The following is a 27,381-nucleotide window of genomic DNA, read 5'->3' as shown; positions in this document are numbered from 1 at the left end:
TCTAATTTACATTAATTCAAAGTCAAGATGACATTTGTAATGGAAGTGTAATATTATTGGCTATCATTGAGCGCAGCCGTTAAATTTCATTTCTGAAAAAGTTTTTTTTTCTAATTTATTAGATTATATTTTTTTGTATTTATTCAAATGTATTTATGAGAAATCCATCTGATTTCTTTGTGCAACCAAATGTTTGGACTCGTAACATTGCTGGATGTTACCAAACACACATTCTTGTCTCATCTCATTGATTTTCTCATGTTTATCGCTTTCCTCTGAGTGCCAGTAATGTTTCCCAACAGCTGCTGGCAGGTCAAGCGCCTGTCTGTTTTCACTGAGAGTTGCTTTTGGGATAATTACGCATGAGGCAGGAGGAGATCACTTGGTAAATAAAAGGAAGGAGCTGCACCAGGACCAGGAGACGGAGGATGAGGAGGACTCTGCTGCCGCTGCTGGCCTCTCTGGCCTTTGCCTCTCTCACGGCTTCGGCTGATGGAGCTCCGCTGTGAGTAGACCTGCTGCAGCTTCTTCAACTTTCTGTTTGACGGTAGACCGGGCAGACGACCCAAAATGTACTGAAGTGCCACTGCTGATAGAGTTCTGAAATGGAGTACTGTCAACAAATACTCAAGAGTACCGTACTTTTTTTTATCCCGAGTCATATTAGCGAGTGCTTCTTTTTCTTTCTCTTTCCTCAACAAGCAGAGATGTTTCATTAAATGCTTTCAATTCGAGGAAGAATTCAAATTACACACAGGCTCAATAACATATTACTCTTGGTTTGAGCAGTATCATCTCTGCTTCCACATGTTCAGTATGCATCAAAAACACGACTTATATTCAGTAATTTGAGCCTTTGTACTCTCTTACCTCCACCCTTGTCAGAAAATATGAAAACAGAACTCAGATAGCAGTTTGTTGATTTATTTTTTGAAGTTTCCAAATAAATGAATAAATAACAACATAAAATTAAAGCCGCAAGCGGCATTGGACGGGACCTCGCCCTCTGGCAAGGTGGCCCCACTGAGGCCGTCCTTGCACCTTGATGACTGAAGTCCAGGTCACTGGGAACCTTGCTCCTCCATAAACAACCATTTTCATGACTTGACCTCATTTCCTGTTGTAAATGGCCTTTTATTTTGAAGGGATTTTGGGCTTTCATTTTGGAAACGTAGTACATGCTTCCACTAACACTGTTTACCTTGAAATTAGGAAGCTGCTTTTTTAAAAATGTCATTTCTTGCAAAAAAGTGACTTTTGTTTTGAAGGGGTGTGAGGCTTTTATTTTGACAGTCATGTGTGCTACACTTTAGCAAACACCAATGTATACATGTTGCTCATCCATAAACATCCATTTTCATGACGACCTCATTATCTGTTGTAAATGGGCTTTTATTTTGAAGGAATTATGACCTTATAATTTGGAAATGTAGTACATGCTTCCACTAACACTGTTAAACCCAAAATTATGAAGCTGCTTTGTTAAAAATGCCATTTTCTGCAAAAATGTGACTTTTATTTTGAAAGGGTGTGAGGCTTTTATTTTGATAGTCATGTGTGCTCCACTTTAGCAAACACCAGTATATCCATCTTGCTCCTCTATAACATCGATTTTCATGACTTGATCTCATTTTGTTGTAAATGGGCTTTTATTTTGAAGGAATTTTGACCTTATAATTTGGAAACGTAGTACAAGCTTCCACTAACACTGTTTACCCCGAAATTACGAAGCTGCTTTGTTAAAAATGCCATTTTTTTGCAAAAATGTGACTTTTAATTTGAAGGGGCGTGAGGCTTTTATTTTGGTAGTCATGTCTGCTCCACTTTTGCAAAAAGAGCAAGTCAAAGTCTCCCTATGCACAAGTGCATGAGGCTTCACCTGTCTCCGTTTCTTACCCCCATGCCACACAGCCACTGTGAGTAGTGAAAGCTGCAGTGGGGGGGGGGGGTGAGACCTGTGTTAGACACACTGCCCCATTCCATATATGCCGAGCAACTGGTTAGAAGGTGGCATGTACTATTTTCAAGGTGTTTGGCATGACCCGGCCGGGAGGCGAACCCACAACCTTGTGGTTGTGAGGCGGATGCTCTACCACTCAGCCATCACTCCAGCAGAGAAGTACCTGATTCCACTAACACTATTCAATACAATACAATCCACTTTATTTCTATAGCTCATTTAACCAACAGATGCTTCCAAAGTGCTGCACAGCAGAATAAAAACTACAATGGGATATAAAACTGAGAAATAAATCCATCAGAACAAAAAGAAAATTCAAAGATAAGTAAAAAAAAAAAAGAAAAGAAAAAAAACCTGTTGAACCTGAAATTATGAACATGCTTTGTTAAAAATGTCATTTTTTGCAAACGTGACTTATCTTGAAGGGGTGTGAGGCTTTTATTTTGATAGTCATGTGTTCTTTGCTTTCACGAACACCAATATATCGATTTGAGTGTCAGAGTAGTGTTATTCCATACATCCCATTGTCTGTCTGTGCATCCACGTATCCATCCATCCATCATTTATCCACCAACTTAAAGAGTGATTTCAGGTGTATGGTGTGTATCAGGTGACATTTCTGCAGGGTGACATCTGTTTAGATCATTCCAATGTGTTTCAAGTATTGCTTCCTCAGTGGCTTGCTGCTGCAGGGGCACTGCTGCTTCAGTCATGCGTGATTTGTGGTCACGGTGCGCCATCTACTGTGGAAAGCAGGTACAACATGCAGAATGTTGCCCAGAGGCTCAATGCCCATATATGGCATAAGTAGGTCACATGATGTTAGAGTGTGACTCGGCAGACACACAGTTTCTCTTTGGTAAAAACAGCTGGGGAAATGCATTTCCGTGGACCAAAGTGAGCAAACAATGTCAGAAAGTGATAGGGAATTTAGTTGTCTTTCACTGTAGAGCTTTTCAGAGCAGTCAGACTTATAGTTTTGAAACGGGAGGCTTAATTGATGAAGAAGGTGAGATTTTTGAGCAAAATTTGAGCAAAATTTTGAGCAGAAAGTGTGAATGACGGACTTCCTGTTGCATTTAGGTCATAGGCACGAGTGAGAAAGTTGTAGATCTCGATGAGACGAAGGCGTGCATATTTTTCTTTTCTCTGTACCACACTGTGAAGGGTGAAACAGTCCATATTAGTGGTTTTTGAGTGAAAAGTGTTTTGAGGCACATTTGATTTGACAGGAAATAACGGACTTCCTGTTGGATTTAGGTATAGGTATGTCTCTTGGTAAATTGTAGAGCTGGATGAGACGAACTCATCCATGTTGATTTTATTTCTCTGCGACATTCGTGCGGGTCGCACTGTCCATTGTAGTGTTGCAAGTGCGTTTTCAGACTTCAAACTTTAAGGGTTAATAAAATCCACACCCTGAGACTTTTGAAAAAGTTTTGATCAACTTTGTGAGAGACACTTGTCCTCTTTTATTTGGCACTGCTCTGACGTCTCCACGACAAGCGGTCTCGGAGCAGATAATTTTTAAAGGAGGAGTCATTTTTTGCCAAATTTTACACTGTAAGGGAAATACGGGACTTCCTGTACGATTTAGGACATTTTTGTCAATGAGAGATTTTTAGATCTTGAGGAGACGAACGCATCCACATCAATTTGATCTCTCTGCGACATTCCTAATGGTTGCTGTGGCTATTTTACTCTTTCTAGGTGGCGCTAGAGAGCAGATGGGCTTATGGGGTTAATTTTTCCACCATATAAAATTTTTCGCGAGTCAGGATGTGCTTGCCAAATTTGGTGAGTTTTCGTGCATGTTTAAGGGGTCAAAATTGCGTCGAAAGACGGTGTCAGTATAATAATAATAATAATAATAATAATAATAATAAGAAACGAACGAAGAACAATAGAGGCCTTGCCCTCCAGGCAAGGTGGCCTCAGTTGAGGCCACCTCGCCCTCGGGCTCGGTCCCTAAAAAAAGGAAAGCCCAGCCCAAAGCTGACAGAAGTTTGATTTGATCCCCGCTGGATGTTTGTCAAGCTCATCAATAGATCACTCATTGTGTGTAAAGTCCAGGCAGCAGCAGCTCATCACCCTCGTCTGAGCAAATACATGTTTTAGGGACGCAAGCTTTATTAATTTGAGTGAGCTGGACCTTCAGAGAAAATAAGTCATTTACATAATTTTAAGAATTCAAGTTGACATAAAGAAGATTCCAGGAAGCTTCACTCTGAAGCCTCTCTACATCCCAGTTCTCTGTCTTCTCTCCTCTCTGCAGCAAAGTCCTGTCGGCCCCCAACCTGCTGAGAGTGGAAACAACAGAAAACATCTTTGTGGAGTGTCAGGACTGCACCGGAGGAGACATCAGGGTCCAAATCAACGTGTTAAACCACCCAACCAAGACTAAATACCTCGATTCCACGTCTGTGACTCTCACCAGGCAGAATAACTACCAAATGTTTGGACAAGTCAAGGTGCGGGAAATAATCCTAATGCAGAAATGGTTCTGTTGAAGGCCCCTCGTTCCTCTCACTGTCTGTCTGTTGTTTTAGATCCCGGCTGTAGAATTCAGCAGGGATCCCAGCGTGAAGCAGTACGTTTACCTGCAGGCTCAGTTTGACGATCAGTCACTGGAGAAGGTCGTCTTAGTTTCCTTCCAGTCTGGACACATCTTCATCCAGACAGACAAGACCGTCTACACCCCCGACAGCAGCGGTGAGTCTGCTGCTGCTGAAGCCTGACAACACCTGTCCTGATAGAGAAGTCAGTCACTACAATATGAATTATAGCAACAGTAACAATTCAGATGATGTTTTTGTTTGAATACTGGATTTTCTGATGAACTTTCACATTGTCACTTGTTGAAAGTCATATTACTTACATATTACTCTAAAGATGGAGTCAGACTCGATCCAGTAAAGATTACAGCCTTCAGAGACGTGGAGCCACCCGAAGACAAAGCTGGAAACTATTCTTGGCAGGGTGAACTATCTGACAAAGTTTTCCCTAATGCTGTCAGATGTCAGTGCTCCACTCCGTCAGTTACTGAAGGAGTCGGCACAACCCTGCTGCAAGAAGGTAAACCCATTGGCTATGTGTCCGGATCGCTCACTGACAGTGAAGTAAACTATGCGCGGATTGAGAAAGAGCTTTAAGCCATCTTATTCGGATGCAAGTGTTTTCACCAATGCGTTTATGGGCGTCATGTCGTCGTGGATCTTGACCACAAACCTCTCTGATAATGGTCCTCAATACAAATGCAAGGAGTTTGAAACACGTGGAAGTTCAAGCATATCACCGCAAGTCCACACCATGCGCAGAGAAAGCAGTTCAAATTGCCGAATCACTCATGCAAAAGGTCAAAGCAAATTACAAGGATCCATATTTAAGCCTTCTCAAGTATTGCAGTACACCTGTGAAGAATTTCAAAACACCAGCCCAGCTGCTGATGGGTCGTCGCCTTCGTTTAATCATTGCCTACACACACACACACACACACACACACACACACACACACACACACACACACACACACACACCAGCAGCCCAGGCCTGAAGTTGTCAGTTGCCGTGGCACTCACACCATAAGAGTGCTTCGTCAAAATCAACAGAAGAAGTAGTGTGACAGATCTGACAAGCCACTCTCAACTCTACACGCAGGACAGAGGAATCGTTTCCAGGAAAATGGACGTGGGAAGCCAGCAGTTGTCACGGCTGCCGACACTGCGAGATCTCATCATATTCAAACACCAGATGGAGCTGAGTACAGGAGGAACCGCAGTCACCTCCTGGACACAAAAGAAGAGCCGCTTTCTCACTCCAGTGATGCCTCTGATACCTGAAAGGGCAGTACGCACTCCGAAAACATCAACAACCCCTGAAACTGTTGCTTTTCACACCCGATCCGGTTGTGTGGTGAAGCCCAGAGACATTTTGGATCTGTGATAATGTTGCAAATGCATTCAATGTTTGGCATTCTTTGTCAAATTATGGTTTGAATGCTACACTTTGAAATTATGTGCAGTCGTGTAATAAACTGAATTTACTATTGATGTCATTGATAATGCAGTATAGTTAAATACTGCATCTTTTTCTGTGCAGGTTCTGCAGAAATTGTTGCTTAAACTTATTGTTATTAATATTTGAGCTGTTCTTCCAGTGCAATATTCTGGCTATTAGTGAGGACTCCTATAAGTTTCTTTCCTTCTTTTTTTTTTTTTTTTTTTTTTTTTTTTAAAGGAAGCGGTATGTAATATTCTGAGAAGAATATGTTGACATTTAACTTTTGTTTTTTTTAAAATGTGTGCTCTTCCACCCAATTGTTTGACATTGTCACATGGTGAAAGCCATATTACTTTACATGAGATACTTTACGAGCTATTTCAATGAGTCAGCATCATTCCACATCCTCCTCCACGCTTCATGTATGAACCGTATTGGTACAACACTAATAACAAGTGAAATACTGCTGTTGTTGCATTCAAGGTTTTGCAGTGAAGCTTATTTCCCAGCTCCAAGGCTCCGTCATTTTAACTGAAGATTCACTGGTTGTCCCTTCCGCAATTGAACTCTCCCATTTTCTGTCCTCTCATCACAGTTCGTTACAGGCTGTTTGCTGTGACGCCCCAAATGGAGCCAGTGGAGAGGGATCCACGAACCAGATTTGAAGACGCTGTTGACATTGAGATTGTGGTGATGTTTCTTTCTCTTTTTTTTATTCTTGTCCTGTCTAGCATCAAAGCAGTAGAATGGAGGTCTGGCTGTGAGCCCAACAGATTACTTTTCCAAGAGGAGCTTATGTAGGTATAAAGCTCCTCTTGCTAATATGATTTCTAACTTTATTTTATATATTCTATATTTATATATATTCTGACCCCTGAGAAGATCAGAGGCCAGCCAGAAAGGCCCTCATGGCCCAGACAACCGGCGGCCACCCCTGAGCCCAGAGCACCCACAGGCGGCTACTTGCCCCAAGGCAGCAACCCCCCAGGGCTCCGGATGCGTACCCTAAGACCCAGGATATCACAACCCCCCCAAACCCTCCCAACCAGATGAGCAGTCCCCCCCGACCCAAACCTTAATGGAAAGGGGCAGCCCCCAGACACCAGCCCAAACCCCCATAACATCTGGCCCAAAAGTTGCGAGGCCCCAAGTTGTTTCTTAATACAAATGTGAGAACAAAGCCGAAAACATAAAGAACATGTAGACGCGCTTAAAAATCAATAGAAAGCTGGAACATTTAAACCCATTTATAGCTCTTTAATTCCTTTTGTCTACAGTTTGGAATCACAACAATTTCATAATAAAAAAAATATTAAAAAAAATACAATTAAAATAATCTTTTTTTGTTGCTCGCAAGAGATATGTGTCTCTCTGAGCTGCATATATCCACGTAAAATAAAAGTAAAGTCATGTCTGGACTGGATTTCTGGATGATAAAAGTGTTTTTCTTTCCCTCAGACCCCTGATGGCCTCATTTTACCAATTGGTCCAACCTTTCTGAGATCAGGGATTCACTTTGGCACTTATCAACTCCCCGAAATCGGAAGGCGAGTATTTCATTAGATTTTTATTTGTTTATAAATTTAAATTTTTATGCTACGGACTTGCAGGAGCAGAGAACATCCACATCAGATGGAAGGTTTTTGCAAGAATGCAAGCTGAAAAATGAATAATGTGTGTGTGTGTGTGTGTGTAGTTGTGGCCTTTGGAAGGTGGTGAGCAGATTTCAGAATAATCCACAACAAAGCTATTCATCAGATTTTGAGGTTAAAGAATACGGTGAGTCTCCTCTTAACGTCTCTGTTCGAGTTTCTGTGAATATATATTTTCTCTTAAAGGAACATGGGGTGGTGGATCGTGGTGTAGCTCGGTTGCAGGGCAGAGGGATGTCGCTGGAGTCTCTACCTTTATGCCTGATGTGGCCATCAGAGGAGGGGGGAGGGGTAATCAATAATCATCCACAGCTGATCACAGTTACCCTCCCCACCCTCCTCTCCACAGCCAACTCCAGCAACCTCCCTCTGCCCGGTAGTCGAGCTAAACCGCGCCCCACCACCACAGAATAACATGAAAAATGTTTTCTTTTCCCAGTGCTTCCCAGTTTCGAGGTGAAACTCAAGCCTCGGGTCCCCTTCTTCTACGTGGACAGCAGCGACCTGACTGTGGAAATCAGAGCAACGTGAGTCAAACTTTAGAGGAGTTTCAGTTCAGGCTGGGTTGTTGGTGTAACTGTGAGAGATGAGAAAAACAAATGAATCACTTTAGAATCTTTAGAATGGCTTCTGTTGCTTCTAAATGTGACCACCTTTTTTAAAAAAAAAAAAAAAGTTCTGTATAAGTCCCTTTGGAGGCTTGTTCTGACTCATTCTTGTGGTTTCAGGTATCTGTTCGGTGAAGCGGTGGACGGGACGGCTTATGTGATGTTTGGAGTTATGCAGGACGGACAGAAGAAGGGCTTCCCGGCCTCTATTCAGAGGCTCCCAGTAAGTACAGATTCATCCTAATTCAAATGTTGCAAAGGGGCACAAAGCAAACTTAACTGATGGTACCCTCCATGGCAGGAAGAGAAAACGTCAGGTCTTCTGCCCTGCACATGTACTGATGCAATCACAAATACAGTCTGTATTTTGATAATGTCAACAAATCCAGTTCAGGATGTTTAAATGACTTCCAAAACTGGACTGTTAAACTCTTAGTTGTAATAATTATTTATGAAGCTGCAAAGATTTGAAATGCTGAAGATTGTTTGTTGCCGTGTCAGGTCCAGCGGGGCGAGGGGAGGGCCGTACTGAAGAGGGAGCACATCACTCAGACCTTTCCCAACATCCAGGAACTTGTCGGAGACTCCATGTTTGTCTCTGTCAGTGTTTTGACCAAGCTCGGTAAGAGACCAGGACGTCTGCTGATGCAGCTGAATGAAACTAACAGATGACCCTCTGCTCTTCGCCTCCTGCTGGTTTTGTGGCTTCCTTCCTGCTGCAGGTACTGAAATGGTGGAGGCAGAAGTCAGAGGCATCCAGATTGTCACTTCACCCTACACCATCCACTTCAAGAAAACTCCCAGATACTTCAAACCAGGAATGTCATTTGATCTCACGGTGAGGAGCTTCACTTGTGTGCACATAAAAATTAACTGCAAAAATTAGGATAGTTCGATACATGTGAACTTGTTGATATTATAACATTAATATAATATATTGCACTAAAGCAAAGAAAAAGACCGAGAGTTGCAGCTGCATAAAGTTTTACTATTTCTCCACTGACGGCAGGTTGAAGTTTTGAACCCTGATGAGACTCCAGCTGGAAATGTTCCAGTATTACTTTTTCCTGGTGACATTCAAGGAGTCACTGGGAGCAATGGCATTGCAAGGTTCACCGTCAATCCAGAAGGAAATCGACAATTTCTCGACATCCAAGTGAGTCCAAGAAGGTTTTCTTACAAACTTTGTAAATGGAAGCAGAAAAGAGTACAAACACAACTTTTTATTGGTTGTTTTATAACGGATGTATCTCCAAATGAAAAACATTCTGTGTGCTCTGCAGTTTAAGACCATTTTCCCAATGCTCCCAATATTCTCATTTTTACATGACCTTCGGTGGGTAATCCCCTCGATGTCCTTCATAATCTAATGTTTCACATGGTGTGAGCACCAAAAAAATTGTACTGTAAAATATTTCAGCAGCTCAAAGTATTTCACATTTTCACAAGGAGAAAATAACGTTAATCAGTACAAAATCAAAGGACATACAGCACACATGGAAATACAAATGTATATCTGGCTCAACATGTCTGAAACGAGTTACAAAGAAGTAAAACTTATTTAATCCTAATCCTTCTCCAATATTCTATGATCAGAATTTGCAAGGGTCCTCCTTCCTGGATGTATTATTTAATTTGTCTTTGTGCATATTGATTCCAGGCCAGAACCAATGATCCTGGACTGACACCAACAAGGCAGGCAGAGGCCAGAATGACAGTACATTCATACGCCAGCAGCTCTGCCAGATTCATCCATATTGGTAAGAAACACATACAATGACATCAAATGGTTCATTATTAATGTGGTGATTTTATACAGTGGTGATTTATTACTTTTTTTTTTTCTGAGGTGTGGATTCAGCAGATGTAAAAATAGGAAGCTACCTGATGGCCCACCTGTCCTTAAACAGTTTGCCAGTTAGGGAACAAGACATCACGTACCTGGTGAGTCCTCTTTCATTCCTGCAACTTTACTCACATGCTCACTCAGGTAGACTAACTGTGTGGACTGTCTCTGCAGATCCTGAGCAGAGGTCAACTCCTGAAATTTGGACGTTTCAAGACACAAGGACAAGTGCTGATTGCACTGAATATTCCCATCACCAAAGAAATGCTGCCGTCCTTCCGTATCGTTGCTTACTACCATGTAGACCATGCAGTGGTGTCAGACTCCGTTTGGGTGGATGTGAAAGACTCCTGCATGGGCTCGGTGAGATGTGGATATTTTCTACAAGAGAGTTTATATGAAGTCAAAGAAAGAAAACATCAATTCAGCTTCATTTCTCACTTGTTTGCTCCACTTTTAGTTGAAACTAGAACTGGAGAGACCTGCAGCATCCTATCCCCCTCGCAAGATGTTGCATCTGAAGGTCACCGGAGACCCCGGAGCCACGGTGGGACTGGTGGCAGTGGACAAAGGCGTCTACGTCCTGAACAACAAGCACCGGCTCACGCAGAAAAAGGCAACGTGTCACTCTTCAAGCAGGAATAAAAAAAAAAAGTGTGTGTGTATATACATATATATGTACACACACACAATGTTCTCGCCAACTCGGCGGGATTGTGTCTGTCTCCTTCAAGCTCGGGTCCTCTACCAGAGGCCTGGGCGCTTGAGGGTTCTGCAGGATCTTAGCTGTTCCTAGGATTGTGCTCTTTTGAACAGAGCTCTCAGATGTTGTTCCTGGTACCTGCTGGAGCCATCCTCCCAGCTTGGGGGTGACTGCTCCCAGTGTCCTGATCACTACTGGTATCACTGTTGTCTTCACAACCCACACTCTCTCCAGCTGTTCCCTCAACCCTTGGTACTTCTCCAGCTTCTTGTGCTCCTTTTTCCTGATGTTGCCATCACTTGGGATTGCTACATCTATCACCACAGCTGTCTTCTGCTGTTTATCCACCACCACTATGTCAGGTTGAAGAAGTGGCTGACATTGGAAAAACATACCAGTGGCTGGAAAAGGCTGGACTGAAGGACAGCACAGAGGCATCACCTGCTTGTCAGTCTGGATCTGGAAGTCCCACAGGATCTTGGCTCGATTGTTCTCAACCACCTTAGGAGGTGTCTGCCATCTTGACCCTGGGACCTCCAGTCCATACTCGGTACATATGTTCCTGTACACTATGCCCGCTACCTGGTTGTGCCGTTCCATGTATGCCTTGCCTGCCAGCATCTTACCCCCTGCTGTGATGTGCTGTACTGTCTCTGGGGCTTCTTTGCACAGTCTGCACCTGGGGTCTGGTTTGGTGTGGTAGATCCCGGCCTCTATTGATCTTGTGTTCAAGGCCTGTTCTTGTGCAGCCATGATTAGTGCCTCTGTGCTGTCCTTCAGTCCAGCCTTTTCCAGCCACTGGTATGTTTTTCCAATGTCAGCCACTTCTTCAATTTGTCGGTGGTACATGCCATGCAGGGCTTTGTCTGTCCATGATTGCTCCTCTGGCTCCTCCTTACTGGGCTTTTAATGTCTGAGGCATTCACTTAGCAGATCATCACTGGGGGCCATCTTCTTGGTATACTTCTTGGTTTCCTCCTGGATAGTGGCTCTGACGCTCACTCGTCCTCGGCCCCCCTCCTTTCTCTTGGTGTACAGCCTCAGTATGCTGGACTTAGGGTGGAACCCTCCATGCATTGTAAGGAGCTTTCTTGTCTTGATATCAGTGGTTTGCATTTCTTTCAGTGGCCAGGATATTATGCCAGCAGGGTATCTGATTACTGGTAGGGCATAGGTGTTTATGGCCTGGATCTTATTTTTGCCATTCAGCTGACTCTTCAGGACTTGTCTTACTCTCTGTGGGTATTTGGTTGTGGCTGACTTTCGAGCTTCCTCCTCATGGTTACCATTTACCTGTGGGATCCCCAGGTACTTGTCGCTGTCCTGCACATCTGTTATGTTCCCTTCAGGTACTTCAACTCCTTCAGTTGTGATCACCTTCCCTCTTCTAGATACCATTCTTCCACACTTATCTCGTCCGAATCACATCCCGATGTCATTGCTGTATATCCTGGTGAGGTGAATCAGTGAGTCGATGTCACGCTCATTCTTGGCATACAGTTTGATGTCATCCATGTAGAGGAGGTGGCTGACAGTTGTTCCGCTCTTGAACCGGTATCCAAAGCCACTCTTGGTAATGATCTGGCTGAGGGGGTTCAGGCCTATGCAGAACAGCAGGGGGGACAGGGGACCTTGGTATATGCCGCATTTGATGCTCACCTGTGCCACTGGCTTTGAGTTAGCCTCTAGACTTGTCTTCCACAGCCCCGTTGAGTTCTGAATTACAGGCCTCTCTCATCATTTTAACCCCTTAAGTGGGAAAACTTGCACAATTGTGGCAGACTAAATACTTTCTTGCCCCACTGTATGTTCTCCATCAAAATTCCGTAGGATGCCCTCTGTCATGTCTTTATGCAGGAGCAGTAGCCGGTCGTCTGGAGTGTCGATATTAACTGAAAGACCATCATATCTTTGCACACTCTTCCTTCTCTCCACTCTTTTTGTTGTTGTTGTTGTTTGCTTGTCTGTTCACTTGTTTTTCTTTCACTCTGTGTCTATCTGTCTTTCTGTCCCCCTGTCAGGTCAAGCAATATCATGTATCAATACTCAAATAAAGTAAGAAAGCATGTTCACAAGAAGAGCTTTACGCTTATAAGCTCCTCTTGGAAGAACAACTCTGTCGGGCACGTAACAGCAGCCAAGACCTCCATTCTACTGCTTCCATGCTGGACAGGACAGGATAATTAAGTTTTGCACAAGTTTTGAAATATCTCAATCACTCATTTTGTAAAAAAAAAAAAAATGCAGGCTCCAGTAGGTTGAGACCTTCCTTCTGTTCTCTGCAAGCCTAAAGTTTGTGTTTTCCTCACAGGTGTGGGACAAAGTGGAGAAGCACGACATGGGGTGCACACCAGGCGGAGGGAAGGACAGCATGGGAGTTTTTCATGATGCGGGGCTGCTGTTTGTGACACACCGTGGTTCAGGAACTCCTCATAGACTAGGTAACAATGCACCCCCCCCCCCCCCAGCCTTCTGATATAAATGTGCCCCCTCATTCGAAAAAGTCATTGGAATTATATGTATTATATCCTAATAACAAACAGACAAGAAAAATACAAAAAAAAAAACCTAAACACAAGACATGAATAACCGCAAGGGACATTACAAAGTTCTTTGTTTGACTGCTCACTCATGTGTTCAAGATCCTATTTTCTTTGTGTCTTTTCAGAACTGAAATGTGCAGAACCTCAGGCAGCGAGACGGAAGCGAGCCTCTCCTCTCATGGAGGGTACCACCACTTTAGGTGAGAATCACAGCTCAAGATAACTCAATTATTACAAATTCAGTCTTTTCTTTTCAAGTCACACTTGTAATTTTGCTGTCTTTGTATTATTGGTGAAGAGATATTAACTGGCACAAACTGTTCATTTGTAGTTGATAAATATAAATCAAGCGAGCTGCAGAAGGACTGCTGCGTGGATGGTATGAGGGAAACACCTCCTTCATACAGCTGTGAGAGACGCAGCGAGTACATTGTCGACGGCCCGGCCTGTGTGGAGGCTTTTCTGGACTGCTGCAGAGAGATGACCACACAGCGAGCTGACCACCAGGAGGACAGTCTCAAACTGGCTCGCAGTGAGAGACGACTTCTCAGCAGGAGGTCATTGTCTGACCTGGATTTCATTGACCCTTCAGGAGAAGAGGACGACGACAGTTACGTGGACAGCATTGACATCTTTACTCGCAGCAGCTTCCCTGAAAGTTGGCTGTGGACTGATGTCGACCTGCCCGCCTGTCCTGCTGGATCACCGTGGTGAGTTCGCTGCAGTTAATCGATGCACATCCAGAGTTTTCGCCTCCGAAGCTGCACGTTCAAATCTCCAATGCTTAATGTTCTCTGTGTCACAGCGAACTTACATCAGTTGAGAAAAGTGTTGTCCTGCCAGACTCCATCACGACCTGGCTGTTCACCGGCATCAGCCTGTCGCGGACTCACGGTGAACAATCCCAACTCACAATTCGACGTGTTTCACCTGCGCCTCTCCTTCTCTTCACACCCTTCATACCGTCCTCCTTCCACGCTCATAGGAATCTGTGTTGGAGAGCCGTTGGAGGTTATTGTCCGTAAACAATTCTTCATCGACCTCAAGCTGCCTTATTCTGCTGTCCGAGGAGAGCAGCTGGAGATCAAGGCCATCCTCCACAACTACTCCCCCGATGCAATCACTGTATGTATCAGCTCGATTTTCTAAAACAGAAGAGTTACTATTATTTCATATTGTATATTTATTTTTCCAGCGAGACTTTAAAAGAAATCAATTATTTTGCTGATTTTGGTACAAAACTGGCATCATTTCTGTCCCAATTGCTTTTCAGTCACTAAAAAAAAAAGGTTTTCTTTTGCATATTTGATATATATGGTATGTTACAAGTAACATGACAGAGACACAAATCAAGTTAAAGGTAAACACAAGCACCTCAACACCCTCAATATACTGAAGACATAATTATTTAAAGCATCTTCAAATACCAGTGATGGGACCTGAACCTGCTACATACAGTTTCAGTGTCCTCAATGCACAGGTCAGATCAGCAGCCTGAATCCACTTGTGGGGATTTTCACACTCATGTTTGTCTTTGTGTTGCTTTCCAGGTGCGAGTGGATCTGATGGAGGCGCAGTACGTGTGCAGTGCAGCGTTCAAACATGGGCCATATCGACAGGAGGTCAACGTAGGACCCCAAACCACACTATCGGTGCCGTTCTTCATTGTCCCCATGAGGGAGGGAGAGGTCCAGATTGAGGTCAAAGCAGCTGTCAAGGACTCCTCGCTCAATGACGGAATCATGAAGAGGCTACGGGTGGTGGTGAGAGACACCGACACAAGTTCTTTCTCATCTCCACAGAGTCCTCCACAGAACTCAGGACATTTATTCTTTCAGAAAGTAATTTTTGAAAGTTGGGAAGTTGATCTCATGCTTTCTTTAACAACAACGAAGAAGCTACAGCTGCAGAGAGCAATTTGCAAGTTATTATTTCGAGGGAAAGAAAGATGTGTTTTTACAAGGATGTTCACAACAGCACAGCTCTGTGTGCAGCAGCTCATTTGTCAGATTCCACACAACAGCTTGAGGTTATCCATTACGGGGCAGGTTGGCCTTGATTTGACCCATAACATCCATGGTGCTCTTTAATGTCCTTGTTGTTTTTCTAGCCTGGAGGTGTACTTGTTAGGAGTTCTAAGATCATCAGTCTGGACCCTGAAGGTGTGGTTGAGTTAATTAAATTCACTAAAACCATTTATTTTCACTTGTCATTTTCACTATCCAACCACTACTTTTCCATTCAGGTGGAATACAAGAAGAAATTCTCAACAGTCAAATTCCCAGAAAGGATATGATTCCACACTCAATTGAGAGCACACACATCTTTATCACAGGTAAGACAAATCAATAATATATATATAATATTTATAATATATATTCCAATTGACCTTTCACCAAAGCCCCCGCCCTTATTTACTGTGGTACACCGGTGTGTGTCAGTGACTCTTTATTGAGCGACACCAGCGCAATATCCGTAGTCGGCTCCTCTGACTGTAGCGCGATATTTTGAAGCGCTTTCTGCAGTAAACTTAGTGTGATGATGAAAAGAAGATGATAGAGATAGATACTTTAGTGATCCCCGTAGGAGAAATTCAGGTGTCTGAGTAGTCACACATTTATACACATAAAAGACTCATACAGACAAACATATAAAAAGGACAGATTAAAAGTTACCAGCAATGGTAGTAAAATGTACATGTTCAAACAGAGTTGTTATGCAGTCTTATAGCAGAGGGAAGAAATGATTTTCTAAAATGCTCTGTCCTGCTGCTCAAACAAAGAAACCTTTTACTGCGCTGACTTTGCTGAGCGGATAGTGTTGCATGCAGAGGGTGTTTTGTGTGGGATACAGTCAGGTCGGCACCACTCCAAGTCGGCCCCGGCCAACTCGGCACCGCCCCGGGATACAGTCAACTCGGCATCAAGCCAAGTCGGCATCTCGCCAAGTCGGCCTCGCGGGCGGGGGGGCTCTCGAGTGGCCGAGTTGGTCGGTGCGGACTTGACTGTAAGCTGCTTACCAACTCGGCCAAAAGCGTCTTTCTTTTTTTTTTAATCACGATGGTGGATAATGTACCTGGGAGCTTCATGTTTGACGTCCGAGTAGCTTAGCTACAAGCGCGCAGCGCTTAGTGGCTGTCTGGTCATGTGACCGGTCCCAAGGCATTCTGGGAATCGTAGTGCAGCGATGCCGGCTGAGCCGCGACGATTTACAGTTTTTTTCGTGCCGGCAGCGCCGCTTCTCCTCACGTAGCAGGCAGGGGACTGGAGGACAAACTGTGTGGTTATGGTGACTGACAGGTTAGAGGTGGAGAATGGACCTGGAGCTTCATGGTTGACGTCCTGCTTGAACCGAGTAGCTTAGCTACGAGCGCACAGCGCGAGCGGCTGTCTGGTCATGTGACCAGATCATATGACCGGCATGTGATCCGCAAACGCCGCATGATCAAACCAGTCGCCTGCATTATAATTTTATTGTAATGTTCTCCACCCCCGAAGTTTGGTCAGCCAGTACAATTAGATTTACAATTAGATCTAAAACATGTAGGGTCACCGCTCCTGAGGAGTTGGCCGGGGCCGACTTGGAGTGGTGCCGACCTGACTGTAAACCGTTTTGTGTTTCCAAGGATGCCCTGCATTACAGCCCTCATTCTCCTTTCGAGCATCAGTCCCACTGAGTCCACCTTCCTCCCCAACACAGACAAAACCTTCTTAATCAGCTTATCCAGCCGATTACTCCCTCTGGGTCATATTGCACCCCCAACAAACAACCCCAAAGAACAACGCACTAGCCACCACAGACTGATAAAAGATGTAAAGCATCTCACTGCACAGGTCAAAAGATCTTAGCCTACGCAGAAAGTTAAGCCGAGTCTGTCCTTTCTTGTACACGGTGTCTGCCTGTACGGACCAGTCCAGTTTACCGTCCAAATGGACTCCCGGGTACCTGTAACTGCGCACCATCTCAAACTCTAAGGGTGCTCATGGACTTCTGAAGGATTTGTTGCGCTTTAAAAAATGGTTCAGTTTGCAAGACAAAATGAAAACTTGGTCAAGAGGAGTTTAACTCCCAGTGAAGGACATTGACTTTGAGCAACCGCCGCCACAGTAAACACCCAGGTGCAGCCGACGTACCACAGTCGAGGGAGTACCATTTTCCAGTATGAGAGTCGCTGCAGTCGCGTGGATGGAAGTACGTGGAATAAGCTAGATAAAGCGATCACTAAATGGTTGGAAACTGACTGCAGACTTGTCAACGTGGTAGAAGACCTCAGTCTGAATGATGTTATCAGGTTGGCATGGTCTGAATGTGCACCTTACCTCATGGGGATTGTGACGACTTCAAAGACCAACCTTGTCACCTGAAAGGAAAGTTTAGGGTCCATCTGACGCGCTGCCGACTCATCCAGGAAGCAAACCAATACTCGGGATGCGATTTGGTGGTTTGATTACGCTCACACTCGATAGATACTGGTACAATGTTGCAATTCAACATACAACATGCAGACTGAAGCGGTGCGGTGCTTAGGGTAGCTGCACAAAGGAAGCGACATGCGCTAACTAATGCGTTACATACGGACATGCGCTAACAAAACATGTGGTCAACAACCCGCTCTCCTCTCTCCAGCTGACTGCAGGCCAACACGCCCTTTTTGTAGCTACCTGTCGATCACTGCATGCATCACGTGACTCAAGCTCCGTGCGTTGCCATAGTAACCCCAAACACCATGTCACACATTAATTCACTATAATATGGCTCCTACAGGGATGTTAGTATAACCGGCTGGTTAATGGTGATGCCTCACAGCTGTGGCAGGAACCAATGACCAGCTGGGCTGTGTTGTGGGAGGGGATAAATTCGGTGCGGACACGCTTCCTTCCCCTTGGCACTTCTGGGTTGGAGCAGGTATGTGGCAGCATGCGTGTCTACTGACTCGGTGTTGGCGTGCATTAATATTTTCTATTTGTTCCTCTAAGTCTCAGCGAGCAGGTCAGCGTGGCGGCTTGAGGGGTCGGGACAGCCGAGTTGCATCTGTTGCCTTGTTCTGTCTTCTGTTTTCTTGGTTTTTTTCCTTGCTGTGTTTTTACTGTGCCTCAGCTGGGTCAGTGCGTTAGCTGGTGGGATTGTTTGGTTGATTTCATTTTGGTATATTTTTTTTTGTTGGTTGTTTTCTTTTGCAGGAAACACCAGCCAAGGCTCAGCAACAGACTGAGGGTGGGTGTGCTTTGCTCGGGTGCGTTTTAACCAAGTTGTGCGTTGTTGTTCTCCCACCGTATTTATTATTAGGTGGTGAATATTGTCTTTTTCTGTGTCCACTGAGTAATAATAAAGCAGGTACTTTTAACTCTCTACATAACTGCCTCAGCTTCCATCTCTGAGCTGTTCCTAATTGACTCGGTTACATTCGCATTTCGTATTTCATATCTGCACTCCCAACCCGAGTTTCATGTGCCCCGGGGCAGCCCATGGCTGGCCATGCTTCCTCACTGCTCGTACATTGCGTTATTAATCTTTTGACAGCCTTAAAGGGACTTAAGGCAACTTTACAAAATTTACCTCAGTGCTGCCGCGATAGGCGCTGCGGGTAACTGCAGCCACCAGCCAAGGCGGCACGGGAGCGCGCACAAACATTTTACAGAATTGGCCGGCTTCACAGCACTGCACCAGGGATGCTAATACTGTTTACTACGTCGCGGTTTACTGCAAGACCACAGTGCATATTATGTGATTTTTGTCAGCATCCGTTTTCACTCCAAAATGCAGCTGAAGTTCCCTCCATGAATCAAACGCATATCCAATATTTATTCGGGTGCCTGCGGCTTCGGTCTTTTTTTTTTTTTTTGGACTGACGAGTTAACGCTGAAAAAGTCCTTTTTTTCTTCGTGGTGTTTTTTGTGGGCTTTGAGTGGACGGATGCAGTTATCCGATTGTATGGGGGGGGGGGGCGCGCTTCAATTCACAGACCGGGAGCAAATATATAATATACCGGGAGAGCGGACAAATGAAACTACAAATACAACTGCAAATGAACTTTCTTCTGTTGATTCTTGGTTTGTCAGCAAGTGAGCAGCAGCGTATTGCGCACGCGCGATTCATTTGAAATGTGGACACGGAGTGGTGTGGGTTTCCTCCTCTCTGCTCTGACTGCAGCAGGGAGTGCTGCGTGAGACTGACCACCTGTGACTGCTTTAGGACGGGGGAGGGGCTCACGGCAGCACTCGCTGCTTGCTGAGGACAGCGGAGACGTCCTGTCACGTCTCCACAGTCACTAAATTTGTCACTAGTAGTAGTAGTAGTAGTGGAAAGTCGCCAGATTTAGCGAGAAAGTCACCAAGTCGGCAACACTGTCCGCCCCTGATCCCAGCAGTGTTTCAGTCCGTGTCCACGGCGGCCATGTTCTTCCTGTTTGGCAACGTGCATACAGCGTCAATTTAGGTCACATCCCCACGATTGCGTGGGAAATTCGGACCCCGAACAGCAATTTGGCATTATTATTTGGCACACAGCCTGTATAAGGCAACAGACAGATACGCGGATTGGCCTGTTATATTAGGTTTTTAATGCTTCACGACCCATTAGCATTGAATAAACTGGAAATGCATGTGTAGTTTTTCACAAATCTTGCCTTAAGTCCCTTTAATATGTAAATATATATTTTAAATGGTTGTCATGGTTCACAGTAAGATCTATGCCTGGGCCAGGTATGGCACTAGGTGTATAGTGACTACACAGGAAAGGTCAACTCGGATGTAAATAGTCTTTACTCCATTGACAATGGCCTCTTCCAACATGTCAGAACGCTATGGGTGATGTCATGTAAGTTTGGTCCATTTTTATAAACAGTCAGTGGTCTTGGCCCAGCAGGGGAATGTTGCTGTTCACCCCAAAAAAGGTGAGTGACATTATTATGACCTGTGTAGTTTTACAGGCTGCATGGTGGCGCAGTGTTTAGCGTTCAATTACCGGCCGAGGCTTGGGGCCTTTCTGTGTGGAGTTTGCATGTTCTCCCCGTGTGTGCGTGGGTTCCCTCCGGGCACTCTGGCTTCCTCCCACGGTCCAAAAACATGCATGTCAGGTTAATTGGTCACCCTAAATTGCCCCTGGGTGTGAATGGGAGTGTGAATGGTTGCATATCCCTATGTGTTAGCCCTGCGACAGACTGGCGACCTGTCCAGGGCCGCCCTGCCCCGACCCTCGTCCGCAGCAGCTGGGATAAGCTCCAGCCACCCACAACCCTGAGAAGGAGAAGCGGAATAGAAAATGGATGGATGGATGGATGGATGTAGTTTTACACAACATTGCATTGACCAATGATTAAATACAGACAATGAAAAAAAAATTTTTTTAGGACTTCTTTAAACTGTCGTCAATTTTGTTCAGTGTGTCATTGTGGGACCATCACCGCTCTGGGGAGGAGACCTGGCTGCTGTGCCGCTGGTGTCTGACTCTAAGACACCATTAAACGAAACAATTAAAATGTCACCTGTGTAACGTGTGAGCCCATATATTTGCAATGGACAATACTGTCTGGGTTAAATTGACAGACGCGTAATTTATTCAATCCTTAGCCAGTGTCTGTTCATCCACAGTGATGCTGTTCTCTGCTGCTGTGATCTTTCTGTGGAGTTATTCTGGGCTCCTTTAATTCCAGTTTTTAGGATTCTGAAGAGCTCATCCTTATTTACCTCCACCTCAGACATGAAGGGATCAATTTCCAGCTCAGAAAAACTTTCTTTTTGCCAAGGCTTCTCCTCTCTGTTTGACCTCAGTGGGCCTCTGAACCATGAATATATCAGGGTGTGGCACGTCAATGATGATCGATTTCAGCCAAAGTATTTATCGTAGCCACTCATTCGTACGCTGATATCGGTCAGATACGAAAGTTTCGTAAATCCCACTTGTGTTCTGTCATGCGGTGAGATTGGCAGTCTGATCTCTTCTCATGTCTGTACAACATTGATGAAAGGCGGCCAACGTGTTTGTGCAGGAAGAGAAGATATTTCAGCTCTCATGGAGAATGCCATCAGTGGGAAGTCAATGGCTGAACTGATCTACAAGCCCTCAGGCCCTGGAGAGCCGAACATGATCCACATGACTCATCCTGTCATTGCGACCATATATCTGGACAGAACCAACCAGTGGGAGACTGTTGGCTTTCAGAAACGTGCTGAAGCCCTTCAACACATCAAAACTGGTAACTCGGTCAAGCATACATACTTTATAAATCACATAGCATGCAAATGACTATAACTATGCTGCCATAGAAGTAAAACTACACACATTTGATTAGAGTTACTGAAAAAGCTGCATTTCTTTTTGTCCAGGCTACTATCAGGAGTTGGCTTTCCGTAAATGGGACGGGTCTTTTGCTGTGTGGCCGAATCGCCCAAGCAGCTCCTGGTGAGTATTATATCCAGAATCATGATCCCGCTCAAACACACCACATTTACCCTCCCTTTTTAAAATGTCTGAGCACTCCTATGAACAGTAAAGTGCAATAACAGCAATTTGGTGCATGAACAAAAAAAAAAAAAACATAAAACAATTCGGGTGGACTACCGGTTTACCTTCATAGCCCTGTGGATTATTCTGCCACGTCACCGGCCATGTAACTGAGCTTAGGTTTAAAAGTCAGTGATGTAGTTATTGAAGTCCTGGCTGCACAGGCTCAGGTGGCACGGCCAACTCACAGGATTGCCTCGCTGAAGTCTTCACCTGTGCACGTGGAGGGTCCCAGACCTCATCGGTGTTGAGGGGATCCGAGACAGTCAGCTGATCAGACGGTGATGGTGACGCCACCCGTCGGAGGCGACTGGCATGCCAGCGTGAACTGTCGTTCAGGCGAAAAGTGGCCGGTCCCAGCTGTGCTGTGATCTGCAGTGTGCAGACCTTCCCCTGTGCACCTCCATTCCACAAACATACTGAACACACTTATAATTCCAAATTAAATAAAAATAAGACATTCTCTCCTCTTTAAGGCTGACAGCCTATGTTGCTAAGGTGTTTACCATGGCCCATAGTCTGGTGGCGGTGCAGGAAGAAGTGATCTGTGACGCCATCAAGTATTTAATCCTCAACACACAGCAGCCCGACGGCATGTTTCGAGAAGTTGGAATCGTGCTCCACGCAGAAATGACTGTGAGTGAAATTATTGTGAATTCTTCAGATTTTCCCTCTGAGATGAATAACAAAGCTGGAAAAGATTCATCTTTTAAAGTCACATTGATGTGAGCATGGTAATGTGAGTGGGATTCTGTCTGCGTAGGGAGACGTAAAGGGAAGAGATACAGACGCCTCCATGACGGCCTTCAAACTGATCGCCATGCAGGAATCACGGCCGCTTTGTGCTGCCACCGTAAATGTGAGGATGCCACCAGCATGTGCTCTCTTCTCTTATATTTACTTCATTAACTTACTTCATCTATTTCCATTAAACTGTGTAAATTGCAGTTTTTTGTGCATTTTTAGATATGATGAAAACAGACACACAAAATCCCCCACCCCAAATATTTCATGATAAATCTCAGCTACGCTTCTCAGATGGACAAAGCGAGAGAAAGAGAGAAACCTGCAACCCTGTTGCCTGTTTCCCTACGCTTGTGTTTAATACCTCGTGTCTATCCTGCTTTCTCCATCTTTCCAGGGTCTGTCAGGCAGTATAGACAAAGCAGTGAGTTACCTGGAGAGGCACCTGGACAGCCTCACCAATCCTTACGCCGTCGCCATGACTTCCTACGCGCTGGCCAACGAAGGCAAACTCAACCGGGAGGTCCTTTACAGATTTGTTTCCCCAGGTGTGTTCACAGTGGAATATACCAAGCAGATATTCACACACAACCAGCAAACATTTCTTTGTCATAGTACTCTATGTGTTCTCAGTGATTTAATAATTGGTGCAGATATCTTAACCTTTTTAGAAAAATCATTTCATGTCTGATTTTACCTCATTGCAGATAGAATAGAAATACTTTGTTAATCCCAGATGGAAATTGTTCAACAGTATCATTTAGTGAATGGGTTAACACAGTAAGTGCTGCAGATGTATTAAAAATAAGCAATTATAAAAACATTCAACATTAGAACACCACTTTAGACCTAAAGTCATGGTATCTCTACCAGGCTAACCTTGGTAAAACATTTTTAAAAACTGATACATGAACAGTGTGTATCAGTCTGCTGGATGAGGCGTCTTTCATGTCGAGCACAGTGTTTACAATGTTTTTGACTTTCAGATTTGTCTCACTGGCCTGTGCCAAGGGGGCATCAATACACACTGGAGGCCACAGCGTACGCTCTCCTGGCTCTGGTCAAGACCCGGGTAAGCAAACCTGTAGGCTGAGAAGGCAGCGAACCTGAGCTCAGAGTTTGATGGTGAATGGCTTTTGGGAATATTGGAGTTTTTGTCACGCTCGAGGGTGAAGAGTACCAGGAGAAAGTCCCAGAGAGCCAGGCAGAGCTGGAGTTCAAAATGAAAGTAATTTTATTATCCAATAAGGGAAACAAACTGCAAAGAGTCCTAAACGGAGAGTCCAAAAATCCACAACGGAAAGTGTCAAAGAAATCCAACAAAGGGAGAAAGTCCAAAACAGTCTCAGGATGGAGCCTGCCACGGACTTGGGAGATGAGGCGGAGAAGCTCCCTCCAGAGGAGGACACGGGGACATGAACCGACAGGACACAGACAGCCAGCCCCTTAAATGCTCAGTGCAGCGGGTATCTGGCATCACGCAATCAAGACATCAAGATAGGGAACAGCAATCAGACGGGGTGGGGGGGGGGGGGGGGGGGGGGGGGGTGTTACCACAGGTACAGGACACATTAGAAACACCACAACCACAGACAGGACTAGAAAAACTGGAACAGTCTTGGTGATGATGATGAGGAGAGATGTAAGCTGCACTCGTTCATTTGTCTTTGGTACCAGTGGTTCCAAACCTGAGGAACTTGAATTTTATTCTTCTGTTCATGAAGGCTTTTAAAGATTCCAGGCCTGTAGTGAGATGGTTCACCCAGCAGCAGCTTGTGGGCAGAGGCTTAGGATCAACCCAGGTACAACAAAACTTCCTTTACTCTTTGTCCTCAGTGGACTTTCTTTGTTTGCTCCTTGCCTTCGCCTCACATTTTCTTCCTCCTTGTTTTCTCTCCAGGCGACACTCATGGTGTGCCAGGCTCTATCAGAGTACTGGATCAATGCTGAAAAACCAGAGTACCACCTGAACGTGGACATTTTGATGCCGGGCAAGCCGAAGCCTTACAAGTTCAACGTGAACAGAGAAAACCACCATCTCACAAGAACATTGAAGGTGGAACCACAGTCCTCCATTCACATTCAGAAAACACACCTGTGATGCCGTCTAACCTTTCTTTGTGTGTGTGTGTATGTGTGTGTGTGTGTGTGTGTCTAAAATTCTCAACAGAGTAATGGTATAAACCACAACATGACAGTGAGAGCCACAGGATCAGGAGAAGCAACAGTAACAGTGAGACATCAGCTTTGTGTTTCCTCAATATATTTTCAAGCTTTTGTGAACGTTGTTAATATTTACATTATTCTTCCATCTGTTTCAGATGGTGTCCGTGTACTATGCTCTGCCTCAAGAAAAACAGAGTGACTGTCAGAGGTTCAACATGTCAGTGGAGCTCATCCCAGGTAACCTGCTGCTTTCCGTTTCTGCTATCCAACCTGTGTTTATGATCTTTTTTGGTAATCTGATGCTTTCCTTTCTCAGAGAAAATGGATGTTGAGGAGAAGGTATTCCAGCTGAGAATAGAAGTCTTGTAAGTGAAGCTCACCTCTTGTCCTGCTTGTTTGAAATCAGTCTTTTGATAAGTGAGCATGTTTGTGTCTTTTTGTAGTTCCTCTCTTATTTTTCATTTTAAACAGGCACAATGACAAAAAGCGTGATTCGACTATGACAGTCTTGGACATTGGATTATTGCCTGGCTTCACTGTGGATACAGACGACTTGAACCTGGTGAGAAATTTCAAAAACATCCACATTGAGTAAAGTTTAAAAGTTGGCGTATTGAATGCTACACTGTGCAACACTGTTGGGATATCTGTCAGTATCTGCTTCCCCCCCAGATTGCCTGTGGAATGGTCAAAAGTTTATAGTGAAGCCAAACACTGCAGACCCTCCACTCTCTCAGCCAGTTTCTCCAATCAAACTCCAGACTGGACTTGTTAGGTTTTTATAATCTCAGACCAACACTTGGACCCCGTTTGTGATCACGTCCCCAAAGAGGTCATCTGCAGGGCTGCATCACACTACTTGGATTCACTCCTGCAGCTTACATTCAGAGCAGTCATAATTTGTGTAGGTTTGTGAGTGTTAATGGATGCAGGACATATAATCTTATAGATTCAAGATAAAAACGTCAGAAATGTTTTCATTTCATGTGGTCTTAAAACTCCAGCAAAAGATATTGTCTGTTTTTATCATCTTTCTTTGAAAACAACCTCGTGGTTACAATGTGAGTGTGTGTGTGTGTGTGTGCACACAGTTGTCTGAGGGACGAGCCCGCACCATTGCAAAATATGAGATGAACAACGTGCTGTCAGAAAGAGGCTCGCTCATCATCTATCTTGACAAGGTGCGGCCATCTTTGTCACCGTCCTTATCTCCCCTCCTCACCACGGTGTTGCTTCAATAACATCAGGTTCCCCCGTCGCTCCACAGGTTTCTCACACACGACCGGAGGAAATCAGTTTTAGGGTCAGACAGACACTCAAAGTGGGCGTCTTACAGCCGGCGGCTGTGTCTGTCTATGAATACTATAAAGGTGAGTCTCCGGGTCACGAGTCGCCATGGTTCAGTAGCGCAAAGCTGTTCCTCATGAACTTTCTTTGTTGTAGCAGAAACAAAATGCGTGAAGTTGTACCATCCAGAGAGGAGAGCCGGACAGCCTCTGTGGTTCTGCAGAGGTGGTGAATGCACATGCGTCGCCGAAGGTGAATGAGATTCACCCATTTGGATGATGTGCCCTTAAAAGTAAAACATTGTCTGGTTGTCTTTCTTGACCTCAGAAGACCTGAACATTCACACGTCGTCTTCATGTTTTTGCTTCCAGGGAGCTGCAGTCTGCAGAAGAAGGGCAAAATCAGCAATGATGAGCGAAGCGCTAAGATTTGTGAGGCTACACTGACCAACAAGACAGAGTTTGGTAAAAAAACAAACAAAAAAAAAGTTTCTCTCCAATTATGAAAGTGTCTCTCTATGTGGGAAAGGACATATCACAACAAATCAGTCTCTCACTTTTTACACAGCATACAAAGTACAGCTGGAGGAGACAGTAGCTGATCTGTCCACAGACACTTACACTGTGAGGATACTGGACGTCATCAAAGAAGGTGAGTATCTTTAACTTTCAATACCTTTTTATTTACATTTTTAGTCTGTTAAAGGCCAAACAGTCTTTATACCTCCAGTTTTATCCACAGATCTTTTACATGTGTAAGAGAGAGGATCTTAATAAATCTCCTGTTTGTAATCCTAAAATCTCTCCACTAGTCACTGCTTGCAGCTCATCACACGAGCCTTTGTTAAGTTAGTCAAGCAAAAAGCAGTTGACTTATGGTGACATAACTGCAGTTCCTCAAACGATTGACTGTAGTGCCAACAGGAAGGCATTACATGTCTCTAAAATGGAATTAAAAGAAGTGGTCTGTGCTGTCATCATGGCAGGAAACACTGATGTTGGTCCTATGGGTAAACTGCGCTCGTTCCTCAGCCATCAGCACTGCAGAGGGGCTGTAGGTCTTCAAAAGGGTAAAACGTATCTCATCATGGGCTCGTCCCAAGACATCCGCAGAGACGACCAAGAACAGACGTACGTGCAGTCAGACTTTTCTGCTCTATATATAATCTATTCTCACATCAGTTCATCATGAGCTCCTGTGTTTCTGGCTGGTTGTTTTCCACTCTTCAGGTTTTGGTACATGCTTGATGAGAAGACCTGGGTTGAGTACTGGCCCACAACAGAAGAGTGTCAGACAGATGAACACCGACCGTCCTGTTCGGGCTTGGAACACATGGTGGATCAGTTTCAAGTCTTTTCATGTCGACAATGA

General features: G+C 44.6%; 1 protein-coding gene across 1 annotated transcript; it reads left to right on the top strand.

Annotated features, from left to right (window-relative positions):
* The first annotated feature begins 428 nt into the window (after nt 1-428).
* LOC115383831 (complement C3-like) lies at nt 429-27,381 on the top strand. Its single transcript, XM_030086021.1, has 43 exons — nt 429-505; nt 4,236-4,431; nt 4,510-4,672; nt 6,555-6,649; nt 7,418-7,506; nt 7,656-7,738; nt 8,051-8,138; nt 8,340-8,442; nt 8,721-8,841; nt 8,942-9,057; nt 9,229-9,375; nt 9,880-9,979; nt 10,069-10,163; nt 10,240-10,428; nt 10,526-10,681; nt 13,080-13,209; nt 13,437-13,511; nt 13,643-13,843; nt 13,904-14,021; nt 14,117-14,205; nt 14,297-14,436; nt 14,862-15,074; nt 15,422-15,473; nt 15,557-15,646; nt 21,299-21,505; nt 21,636-21,711; nt 22,290-22,449; nt 22,577-22,672; nt 22,955-23,105; nt 23,544-23,629; nt 24,282-24,359; nt 24,458-24,613; nt 24,728-24,790; nt 24,879-24,960; nt 25,040-25,088; nt 25,195-25,285; nt 25,815-25,904; nt 25,991-26,093; nt 26,170-26,262; nt 26,382-26,474; nt 26,578-26,661; nt 26,996-27,140; nt 27,240-27,381. Exons 1-43 carry the CDS (start codon nt 429-431, stop codon nt 27,379-27,381), a joined length of 4,971 nt encoding a protein of 1,656 aa, XP_029941881.1.

Source organism: Salarias fasciatus, assembly GCF_902148845.1.
Source record: "Salarias fasciatus chromosome 23 unlocalized genomic scaffold, fSalaFa1.1 super_scaffold_20, whole genome shotgun sequence".
NCBI classification, from domain to species: domain Eukaryota; kingdom Metazoa; phylum Chordata; class Actinopteri; order Blenniiformes; family Blenniidae; genus Salarias; species Salarias fasciatus.
Note: the sequence above shows the minus strand (reverse complement) of the source record. Positions and strands in the feature narration are given on the sequence as shown.

What these genes read in the sequence shown, in the direction of transcription:
- LOC115383831 (XM_030086021.1), top strand. Translation starts at nt 429, where the DNA reads ATGAGGAGGACTCTGCTGCCGCTGCTGGCCTCTCTGGCCTTTGCCTCT. An exon ending in AAGACTCCTGCATGGGCTCG is followed by an intron (nt 10,429 to 10,525) that starts GTGAGATGTGGA and finishes CTCCACTTTTAG; the next exon opens with TTGAAACTAGAACTGGAGAG. An exon ending in CCTTCAACACATCAAAACTG is followed by an intron (nt 21,506 to 21,635) that starts GTAACTCGGTCA and finishes CTTTTTGTCCAG; the next exon opens with GCTACTATCAGGAGTTGGCT.